Raw genomic sequence first — 11,364 nt, 5'->3', positions numbered from 1 at the left:
CACCGGCCAAACCCGGACAACGCTGGGCCAATTGTGCGCCGCTCTACGGGACTCCCAATCACGTCCGGTTGTGATACAGCCTGTAATTGAACCAGGGTGTCTGTAGTGACGCCTCAAGCACTGAGATGCAGTACCTTAGACCGCTGCGCCACTCGGGCAAAACCTCCTACAAAGGTTCCAACAATTAACTTCGCCTTAAGATGCTTTTGGGAAACCGGCCCTGACTCTGTTTTCCCTGTCGTTACTTAGGTTTTCAACAAGCTTATCAGGCGCTACAAGTACCTGGAGAAAGGGTTCGAAGAGGAGATCAAGAAGGTAAATATGTTGTTGTGCAGCATTGTTCAAAATGACACATGCTTTTTTTATCTGTTGGATCTTTCTGTTGTCACCATAGAGTTATTCAACTCATTGCTGCTTCCCAAATGACACCCATAGGGCTTTGGTCAAAAATAGTGCAATATAAAGGGAATAGGTTGCCATTTGGGATACATACTTGATAGACGTCAGGAAGGATTTCATTATTGAGCCTGGCATTAGACATTTTGTTCCAGAATATGCAATTCTCTCAACTCGAGGCCTTATGTTCCATAGTGTTATACAGTTATACCAGCATTCTATTGTATTCCATTCTTATACCAGAATTCTATTGTATTCCATTCCATCCTTATGCTAGCATTCTATTGTATTCTATTCTAAGTTTCAGTATTTGCGTTTCCCTCTTATCTCCTGTGCAGTTGCTGCTGTTCCTAAAGGGGTTCACTGAGTCTGAGCGCAACAAGCTGGCCATGTTGACTGGCATCCTGCTGGCCAACGGCAACATCTCAGCCTCTATCCTCAACAGCCTCTACAACGAGAACCTCGTCAAGGAAGGTGTGCAGCAGTGCCAGCTCAATAGGGCAGGTTTTCTGGACAAAGATTAAGCCTAGTCCTGGACTAAAAATCACTTTCAATAGAGATTTTCCATTGAGTATTATTTTAAATCTAGGACTAGGCATAATCTGTGTCTGGAGAAACCAGACTATATACATTAAGCTCATGTCCAGTTACTTGTGAAAAGGACTTGTAGGGACTTAAGTTAAATGAAAGTTGCAAACATTCACTGTAAGTTGTGAATTTACTTAGGGCGTATTTATGGTTTTGTCTCATACAACAATCCGTGTGTGTGAAATTGCTTAATTTCTGTTTTTACTGGGCAGATTTGTAAAACTTCTGCAATCGTGTCCTGTGGAATCTGGCTTTTCACCTGGTAGGCTTAAAATAAATGGTTTCCCCCGTCTTATTTTTTACACAGGTGTCTCTGCAGCCTTTGCTGTGAAACTTTTCAAATCCTGGATCCATGAGAAGGACATCAACTCTGTGGCCGGAAGTCTCCGAAAGGTCGGCATGGATAACAGGCTTTTGGTGAGTGAGACCACCAATCATGTGGGTGATGTCCAATCCGAAGCCATGCTAGCTTTCCTTGGCTCAGTGTAAAACAGTCATTGGGTAGCAGGGAAGTTAAGGAAAGAGAGCTCTCGGAATACAAAGGTTCTGTCTTTCCTTGATTCCTCGCATCCTCGCATCCTATCTCCTCACCTTCTCAATTGTATCGGAGAAGGTCGATGGTCCCTACCCTCTGACCTCCCCTCTTTCCAAGGGGTTTTCATAATGAGGCGGTAAGTGGATGCAAGGAACTTAGGAAAGATGAATTGAGAGAGCCAAGGAGAAACCTTCTTAGTTGGACAGGGCTTAAGCATAAAGATGCAATATAGTTGCATGTGTTCTACTTAATTCTGTGTGGTTAAGCCTGTTTCTTCACCTTGTGTCTTGCAGGAGCTGTTTCCTGCCAACAAGCGGAGCTGTGAGCACTTCTCTAAGTACTTCACAGATGCTGGACTGAAGGAGCTGTCAGACTTTGCCAGGAACCAGCAGGCCATCGGGTCCCGTAAGGAGCTTCAGAAGGAGCTCCAGGAACAGATGGAGCGCGGGGATGCTTTCAAAGACGTGAGTCCAAAGCCTGGCTGATTGCTGGAGAAGCACTCCTCTGGTTGAGTTCCATTCCCTACCCTTAACCCTTCAAGGGTGCACTTGCTCTCATTGTCCCTAATTGATTTAGACGCATTGGATTGGTTTTAGCATGGGAAGTGAATTTGTGCACACTTGGAGTAGAGAATCAGATCGCAGCCTCTGTGTTGAAGGATAGTTTTTGATTATGAATCCTCATTTTGTTAGCATGGGATGGACATGAAATGCCCAATAACCAGAATCACTTCTTACTTACGGACTTACTTTCATACCCTTCTTTCCCTCCAGATCATTGCCTCAGCCAGGGAGGAGATGAAGAAGAACAACATTTCAGAGCAGACCATGATCGGCATCGTGTGGACCAGCGTTATGAGCTATGTGGAGTGGAACAAGAAAGAGGAGCTGGTTACAGAACAAGCCATCAAACACTTGAAGGTGAGCCACTTGGCTGATTGGCTTGCACTGATTTCAGAGCCATCACTTCCCCATCTTACCAAATATGAGTTGTGTGGAGAGAAACTTGAGTTCACCTTCTCCGCAGGATTCTCACAATCAGCCATGGTATCAGACACCATAGGCACATGGTGCTCCAAAATGTGACCGAAGTGAGGGTAATTTTGTGGCTTGTTTTTTGTGACTCATTGAAACACCCCCTGTCTCTCCATAGCAATACAGCCCACTGCTGAAGGCGTTCACATCCCAGGGAGCCTCTGAGATCCTGCTGCTGGTGAAGATGCAGGAGTACTGTTATGACAACATCCATTTCATGAACTCCTTCCAGAAGATTGTGGTTCTGCTCTACAAAGGTAAAAGTGATGCTTGGCACTCAGCATTAAGGAGATGGATTGGGGGTAAGACCCTGCGACAGACTAGGTTCCTGTCCAGGGTGTGTACTTGTGTATCAAGCTGCCTTACACTACAGAAACCGGACATGGGCTCCTGCACCTATGGGTTGTTCTGGCTCGGACAAGGCTTGTTTACTTACTTACAAAGGGAAGGAGAACAGTGAACAGCGTTGTCTGCGTCCACCGTCCTTGTCTCCTCAATCCCTCTCAAAGCTCATTGGATGGGAATGTCCGAGGGAGGGACCTTGGATCTTTCTGTCCAGTGAGCTTTGATTCCATCTTCTGACCTCGCATTGACCGTAGCCGCCAAAACCTTCCCGCTGTGCTAATCAAAGCGAGATCTGCGTTGACTACCATGAAAGATGGGCGTTCCTATTCTGCTTTGCCAAGTGGAGCAGAATCAATGGCCAAAGAGGTGGAAATACTGGTCTATTTTCTTCACTTTCTGTTCTGCTTTGTTCAGCCAACCTGAGCCCACCTGAAAATGTTGGAGGGTCAGTGGTCTGTTTTAGAATGATTTTATATTCTTCCAAATATGAGATATGGGACATTATATGCGCTAGGGCTGACCCCATTTAAGTCGATTGTTTAGTCGATAGGCTGTTGGTTGACCGATAATTCTTAAGTCGATCAGTAGCAAAAAAAAATCATGTTTCATGGTGTACAAGACATCTGTTTGATTTGCGCCTGTTTGAGTGGACTGATCCATTGAGGCCGTGGGGATGGCTCAGTCCATCACTCTTAAGACATGTGCTACTGAAATTATATATGGTTAAGGATAATGGTGCAACACTAATACAAATAATATTATCTTATAACAAATGCTCTTTCTCTCGTGTTTAATAGCAGTCGCTGTCTGCGGTTCTGAAACATAAGTGCACTGTTGAATTGGCGACTTTTTCTAGACCATGTTGCTATGTGTATAATAGCAAAGTCAACGAGCATATTGGTGTTGAGAACAATGTGGCAGAGTCAGCAGCGGAGTTAGGAGACAATAAAACAGCCCTTGCCTTAATTGACTAAGAAAAGTGAGGAGAGAGAAAACCCCAACTGGACTAGGCTATAGATTATAGACATAACTGTTAAATGTGCCTGGCTTTATAACATCAATATAAACTATATATACAAAAGTATGTGGACACCCCTTCAAATTAGTGGATTCAGCTATTTCAGCCACACCCGTTGCTGAGAGGTGTATAGACTTGAGCACACAGCCATGCAATCGCCATGGACAAACATTGGCAGTAGAATGGCCTTACTGAAGAGCTCAGTGACTTTCAACGTTGCACCGTCATAGGATGCCACCTTTCCAACAAATCATTTAGTCAAATTTCTGCCCTGCTAGAGCTGCCCCTGTCAACTGTAAGTGCTGTTATTGTGAAGTGGAAACGTCTAGGAGCAACAACGGCTGTCACAAAGTGGTAGGCCACACAAGCTCACAGAACGTGACCACTGAAGCGTGTAGTGCGTAAACAATCGTCTGTCCTCGGTTGCAATACTCATTACCGAGTTCCAAACTACCTCTGGAAGCAACGTCAGCACAATAATTCTCTGTCGGGAGCTTCATGAAATGGGTTTCCATGGCCAAGCGGCCGTACACAAGCCTAAGTTGACCATGTGCAATACCAAGCATCGGCTGGAGTGGTGTAAAGCTCGCCGCCATTGTACTCTGGAGCAGTGGAAACGCATTATCTGTAGTGATGAATCAGGCGTCACCAGTTAGCAGTCCGATGGACGAATCTGGGTTTGGTGGATGCGAGTAGAGCATTACCTGCCCGAATACATAGTGCCAACTGTAATGTTTGGTAGAGGAGGAATAATGGTCTGGGGCTGTTTTTTCATGGTCCGGCTTAACGCTACAGCATACAAGGCCATTAGACAATTCTGTGCTTCCAACTTTGTGGCAACAGTTTGGGGAAGGCACTTTCTTGTTTCAGCATGACAATGCCCCTGTGCACAAAGCATGGTCCATACAGAAAGTTTGTTGAGATCGGTGTAGAAGAGCATGACTGGCCTGCACAGAGCCCTGACCTCAACTCCATCAAAGGGATGATTTGGACACCGACTGCGAGCCAGGCCTAATCGCCTGACCTCCGTAATGCTCTTGTGGCTAAATGTAAGCAAGTCCCCACAGCAATATCTAGTGGAAAGCCTTCCCAGAAGAGTGTTACAGCAGCAAAAGGGTGACCAACTCCATATTAATGCCCATAATTTTGTAATGAGATGTTCAGAGAGCAGGTGTCCACATACTTTTGGTCATGTAGTGTGTGTATATGTCTACAGAAATAAGACAGATCCTGCTTCTGTTGACTGTTTGAGTGTTTAATAGCCTACTGATTATGTGAGCACCAAGCCTCACGCAACCAAATGTCGGATAAACAATTTCATAAATTCAGCTGTTTTATAATCGTTGCTTTGTTGTAATGAAGGCTTTATTCTCTTTTTTGTTGTTGTTAGAACAGCCTTCCTGATATTACTTACAATTTATTTAGTATTTACGCTGTTCCAAATTGTCAAATCATTTTTATCAACCCTCCTTTTTCTTGATCGCATCATTATGATCATTATAATTTAGTAGACTTAGTATAGCAGCCTTGTATAACCACCATCGAGATTTAGGCCTTAGAGCACATCCTGTTTAGTCTTGATACTGTATCTTACTTAGGCCTGTATTTCAATACTTTCTATAGACTACTGTATCAGTCATTCGTTTGTCATCACAAAGAATACGAGTCATTCATGATTTGAAATGCAATCAAGCATTTGTTTTAAAATAAAATAAAGTGACCCTTGAATAATTAGCGTACACAATAAATAAACCATTCCATTTCGGCAATTGCGTTCACGAATGCATGCAACTGTTTTTAATCTTTACTGTAATGAAGGCTTTACAAACAATGTTACAACCAACTTTCTGGTACGCTTATTTATTTAGTGTTTACATTGTTCCAAGCGGTCAGAGTTATATTGTAATCTAACCATACCTGTTTGGCACTCATAATATGCTTGCATCTTACATACTTTTGCTTGATCTCCAGTATTTTCCACAACTAGTCAAATTTATTCCACGTCTGACTTCACCTTTACCTCCTGAGCAACCAGTAAACATTCCCCCGTTTCTAGTTTGTCATTTCCTCTGCATCCATTTTGATGTCACTTGTTACTGTGTTCTGAGTTCATGACTAATTTGTTGTGATTTTATGATATGCTATACATCAGGCCCTATTGGTCACGTGCATGTGACGCATATTTGTCACTTAACCTCCCTGGGCTAGGTGGGACATTAGCGTCCCACTCTTTTCAACAGCTAGTGGAATCGCGTGGCGCGAAATACAAATACCTCAAATGCTATAACTTCAATTTCTCAAACATATGACTATTTTACACCATTTGGAAGATCAGATCGTTAATCCAACCACATTGTCCGATTTCAAAAAGGCTTTACAGCGAAAGCAAAACATTTGATTGTCAGGAGAGTACCCAGCCAAAAATAATCACAGCCATTTTCAAAGCAAGCATATATGTTACAAAAACCCAAACCACAGCTAAATGCAGCACTAACCTTTGATCTTCATCAGATGACACTCCTAGGACATTATGTTATACAATACATGCATGTTTTGTTAAATCAAGTTCATATTTATATTTAAAAAAAACAGCTTTTTACATTAGCATGTGATGTTCAGAACTAGCATACCCACCGAAAACTTCCGGTGAATTTACTAAATTACTCATAAACGTTGACAAAATACAGAACAATTATTTTAAGAATTATAGATACAGAACTCCTTTATGCAATCGCGGTGTCAGATTTTAAAATAGCTTTTCAGCGAAAGCACATTTTGCAATATTCTGAGTACATAGCTCAGCCATCACAGGCTAGCTATTCAGACACCCGCCAACTTCGGGGCTCACTAAACTCAGAATTACTATTAGAAAAATTGGATTACCTTTGCTGTTCTTTGTCAGAATGCACTCCCAGGACTTCTACTTCAACAACAAATGTTGTTTTGGTTTCAAATAATCCATAGTTATATCCAAATACCTCCGTTTTGTTCGTGCGTTCAGGTCACTATCCAAAGGGTAACGCGCGAGCGCATTTCGTGATAAAAAAATTCAATGTTCCTTTACCGTACTTAGAAGCATGTCAAACGCTGTTTAAAATCAATTTTTATGCTATTTTTCTCGTAAAATAACAATAATATTCCAACCGGACAACGTTGTATTCATTCAAAGAGGGAAAGAAACAAAATTGTGGTCTCGTGAATGTGCATCTCCAGTCTCTCTGTCACCAGGCAGTCCACTGACAAACTCTGCTGATGTTATCTGCCCAGAGACAGGAGACGCGTCAATCCGGTTTCTGAAGGCTTTAGAGAGCCAATGGAAGCCTTAGAAAGTGTCACGTAACAGCACACATACTGTAATTTCGATAGAGATGCAACAGAAGGACTACAAATTGTCACAGGCCACTTCCTGCTTGTCATTTTCTCAGGTTTTTGTCTGCCATATGAGTTCTGTTATACTCAGACACCATTCAAACAGTTTTAGAAACTTTAGAGTGTTTTCTATCCAAATCTACTAACAATATGCATATTCTCATTTCTGGGCAAGAGTAGTAACCAGTTTAAATCGGGTACGTTTTTATTTGGCCGTGAAAATACTGCCCCCTATCCCAGACAGGTTAAAGAGAGCAAGGGTTGAGGGAATAGGGAATGTTTTTCCTAAACAAATGGGGGATTTCGTTAACCGATCATTTGTCAGATGGCTGTAATGGTGTTGCAGCTTCAACAACACGGACAGTGTGATAAACATTGTTGATGTTCTGTGGTGGTCACTGCAGCAGAGAGGAGAGCGAACCAACGGATGCTAGCCACAGTCACTCACTCGCTGTCATTTTCTTTTTTACACTGCGCAGCAAGTCTGAGCCCGGCCCAGCACAATCAAAACAATTGCAGTCGGATTTAATTATTTATTTGAACTATGAGAGACAGAATAACAACAACAAAAATCCAGAAAACCGCATGTCAAAAATGTTATAAATTGATTTGCATTTTAATGAGGGAAATAAGTATTTGACACCCTCTCAATCAGAAAGATAACTGGCTCCCAGGTGTCTTTTTTATACAGGTAACGAGCTGGGATTAGGAGCACACTCTTAAAGGGAGTGCTCCTAATCTCAGCTTGTTACCTGTATAAAAGACACCTGTCCACAGAAGCAATCAATCAATCAGATTCCAAATTCTCCACCATGGCCAAGACCAAAGAGCTCTCCAAGGATGTCAGGGACAAGATTGTAGACCTACACAAGGCTGGAATGGGCTACAGGACCATCGCCAAGCAGCTTGGTGAGAAGGTGACAACAGTTGGTGCGATTATTCGCAAATGGAAGAAACACAAAAGAACTGTCAGTTTCCCTCGGCCTGGGGCTCCATGCAAGATCTCACCTCGTGGAGTTGCAATGATCATGAGAACAGTGAGGAATCAGCCCAGAACTACACGGGAGGATCTTGTCAATGATCTCAAGGCAGCTGGGACCATAGTCACCAAGAAAACAATGCCGTAAAGGACTGAAATCCTGCAGCGCCCGCAAGGCCCCCCTGCTCAAGAAAGCACATAATACATGCCCATCTAAAGTTTGCCAATTAACATCTGAATGATTCAGAGGACAACTGGGTGAAAGTGTTGTGGTCAGATGAGACAAATGGAGCTCTTTGGCTTCAACTCAACTCGCCATGTTTGGAGGAGGAGGAATGCTGCCTATGACCCCAAGAACATCATCCCCACCGTCAAACATGGAGGTGGAAACATCATGCTTTGGGGGTGTTTTTCTACTAAGGGGACAGGACAACTTCACCGCATCAAAGGGACGATGGATGGGGCCATGTACCGTCAAATCTTGGGCGAGAACCTCCTTCCCTCAGCCAGGGCATTGAAAATGGGTCGTGGAGGGGTATTCCAGCATGACAATGACTCAAAACACACGGCCAAGGCAACAAAGGAGTGGCTCAAGAAGGTCCTGGAGTGGCCAAGCCAGTCTCCAGACCTTAATCCCATAGAAAATCTGTGGAGGCAGCTGAAGGTTCGAGTTGCCAAACGTTAGCCTCGAAACCTTAACGACTTGGAGAAGATCTGCAAAGAGGAGTGGGACAAAATCCCTCCTGAGATGTGTGCAAACCTGGTGGCCAACTACAAGAAACGTCTGACCTCTGTGATTGTCAACAAGGGTTTTGCCACCAAGTACTAAGTCATGTTTTGCAGAGGGGTCAAATACTTATTTGGCTCATTAAAATGCAAATCAATTTTTGACATGCGCTTTTCTGGATTTTTTGGTTATTATTCTGTCTCTCACTGTTCAAATAAACCTACCATTAAAATTATAGACTGATCATTTCTTTGTCAGTGGGCAAACGTACAAAATCAGCAGGGGATCAAATATTTTTTTCCCTCACTGTAGAGTATTTGAATAAAACACAGGGTGTCTATGGAAAAATACAACTTCTAACATTTCGGCCAATCGAAGCAAATTTTTGCGTTAGTGTTTTGAAAGCAAGGTTGCCTAGCAGATTCACATCAGCACTTTTTAGTTGGGCATAATTGTCTTTGTCAAGTGGCCATAATGGCATCTTTATCCCGTGATGACTGCTGGTTTGTAATGATCATGTTGATTTATTTTTCCCAGCGGATGTTTTGAGTGAGGAGGCCATTCTGAAGTGGTACACCGAGGCCCACGTTGCCAAAGGAAGAAGTGTTTTCCTGGAACAGATGAAAAAGTTTGTGGAGTGGCTCAAGAACGCGGAGGAAGGTGAGCATGGCTTACGTTTTACATTATAGTTGAGTAATTTAGCAGACACCTATCCAGAGCGACTGAATATCAGTTCAACTATAGTAGGTACAATAATCACCTCGCCTTCAAAATAGGCGATAGTCCCATTGTCTGTGACTGAGCATGTAGTTTTGTCTGTATTCACCATAGCACATTTGTCTGTGCATGCAGTTGACTTGAATCTTATCTGTTTTTTCAGAATCTGAGTCCGAGGAGGAAGAGGCTGACTAAAGGACCTCAAGCCAAATCCAAGGCTCGTTTTCTTTTTTAGAATAACGTAATGACGTCTTTTTTTTTTCTATTCTACCTCCTCAACAACCATAATGTCTAGATGTAATTTAAGGGCTTTTACATCATGTTCATTTTTTTTAACTTATAAAGTTTACACTTCTGGATAGTAAGAATCATGAATAGATTTTCCCTTGACACACTTAATAATTCCTCATTTGAAGGGAAAGACATGTTGCCACATTTTAAAACCGCCCCCCTTAACTCACCCAGCCCCTTCTGTTGGTATGTATCTGTGTTTTAGTTCCCTTTAAAATGTACTATTCATTCCACTGGCATGATTCATAGCGATCTTTTACTGCAGTTGGACTCTTATTTGCCAGTGGTTGATACATAAATGCTCACTATTTAACTCCTTTTGTATTTTTATTTAGCCAGTGTGACATATTTTAAAATGAATGGCCAGGCTAGAACTCTCTTGTCCACACTATATGAAGTTCTAGCTACCAGTCTACTGAAAAGTTGCCGGTGGTGTAAACTGTAATCGCTCTCTGACATCTTCTGTAACACTGTGCCAGATTCTAGATTTAATTTTGGTTATTGTTGTAATTTCTTTACCCTGATATCAATTTGACTTTTTAAAATAAAGTTCAGTACTAGTTTTCAGTGTTTGTGTAATTACTCTCTGAGCTTGTCATTCTGAAGTGTTTTCGCATTAGGCTTCTTAAATGATCCTCTGCAGCAGTTATGGAAAGGTGGGGAATAGAAATCTTGTCGATGTACCTGCAAAATATGAGGGATTAAAAAAAATATATATATGGCTTGTTACATATCATAGTGTACACATGTAGAGTTAACCTAACCTTCACATAATCTAAAATACCTGACAAGAGTAACATTATTCAAGGTGTGTAGGCCATTACTCCCGGTGTGGAAGGTACAAAACGACAATCCAACTTGGAGGTCAACTTCTCTCCTCACTTTAAATGGTAATTATCGCTCTGTCATGCATGAGGAAGAGCAGGGGTGAGGCTGTAATTCAAGGTGCAAAACACCTGAATATCACTGAGGTAGGGAATAACAGGTAATTCAGTGCAGGGCAGTTAGACTGGGGGGTTGTCAGATATCTCAATTAGCAAGACACTTTATTTCAGGTCACTGAGTAAGGTGACTTACAGTTTTGATTGATTTAATTAATTAAACAAATAGTATACTCTGGTGCATTAAACAAGCAGGGAACCTCTCCCTGTGGACCTGGAACTGGCCATCAACGTGTTTTTTAGCCTACAGAACATTATGTATTATATATGTTTGAAGCCCCATGCATGCATATACCTCATCACAAAAAGGCTGCATCAATAAAGTAAAGATGGCAGGAAACAGATTCGTTCGACTGCTTTTGAGTTCATAGTTAAAAAGGTTAGTGCAATACATTTTTACTCACCAATAGATGGCAGTATGAGG

General features: G+C 42.2%; 1 protein-coding gene across 1 annotated transcript in view; it reads left to right on the top strand.

The window, feature by feature from the left end:
• LOC106586437 (basic leucine zipper and W2 domain-containing protein 1-A) overlaps positions 1–10,562 on the top strand; it is a 21,656-nt gene extending 11,094 nt beyond the window's left edge. Inside the window, exons 5-12 of the mRNA XM_014173712.2 lie at positions 250–315; positions 735–870; positions 1,292–1,401; positions 1,813–1,983; positions 2,293–2,439; positions 2,672–2,810; positions 9,529–9,651; positions 9,872–10,562. Of these exons, the coding sequence (XP_014029187.1) occupies positions 250–315; positions 735–870; positions 1,292–1,401; positions 1,813–1,983; positions 2,293–2,439; positions 2,672–2,810; positions 9,529–9,651; positions 9,872–9,903 (924 nt within the window). The 3' untranslated portion in view covers positions 9,904–10,562. The remainder of the gene's footprint in view (positions 1–249; positions 316–734; positions 871–1,291; positions 1,402–1,812; positions 1,984–2,292; positions 2,440–2,671; positions 2,811–9,528; positions 9,652–9,871) is intronic.
• Positions 10,563–11,364: the final 802 nt, after the last annotated feature.

This window comes from Salmo salar, chromosome ssa25 (genome assembly GCF_905237065.1).
Source record: "Salmo salar chromosome ssa25, Ssal_v3.1, whole genome shotgun sequence".
Classification (NCBI taxonomy): Eukaryota; Metazoa; Chordata; class Actinopteri; order Salmoniformes; family Salmonidae; genus Salmo; species Salmo salar.
The sequence above is the reverse complement of the archived record's forward strand: the minus strand, read 5'-3'. Positions and strand labels throughout refer to the sequence as shown.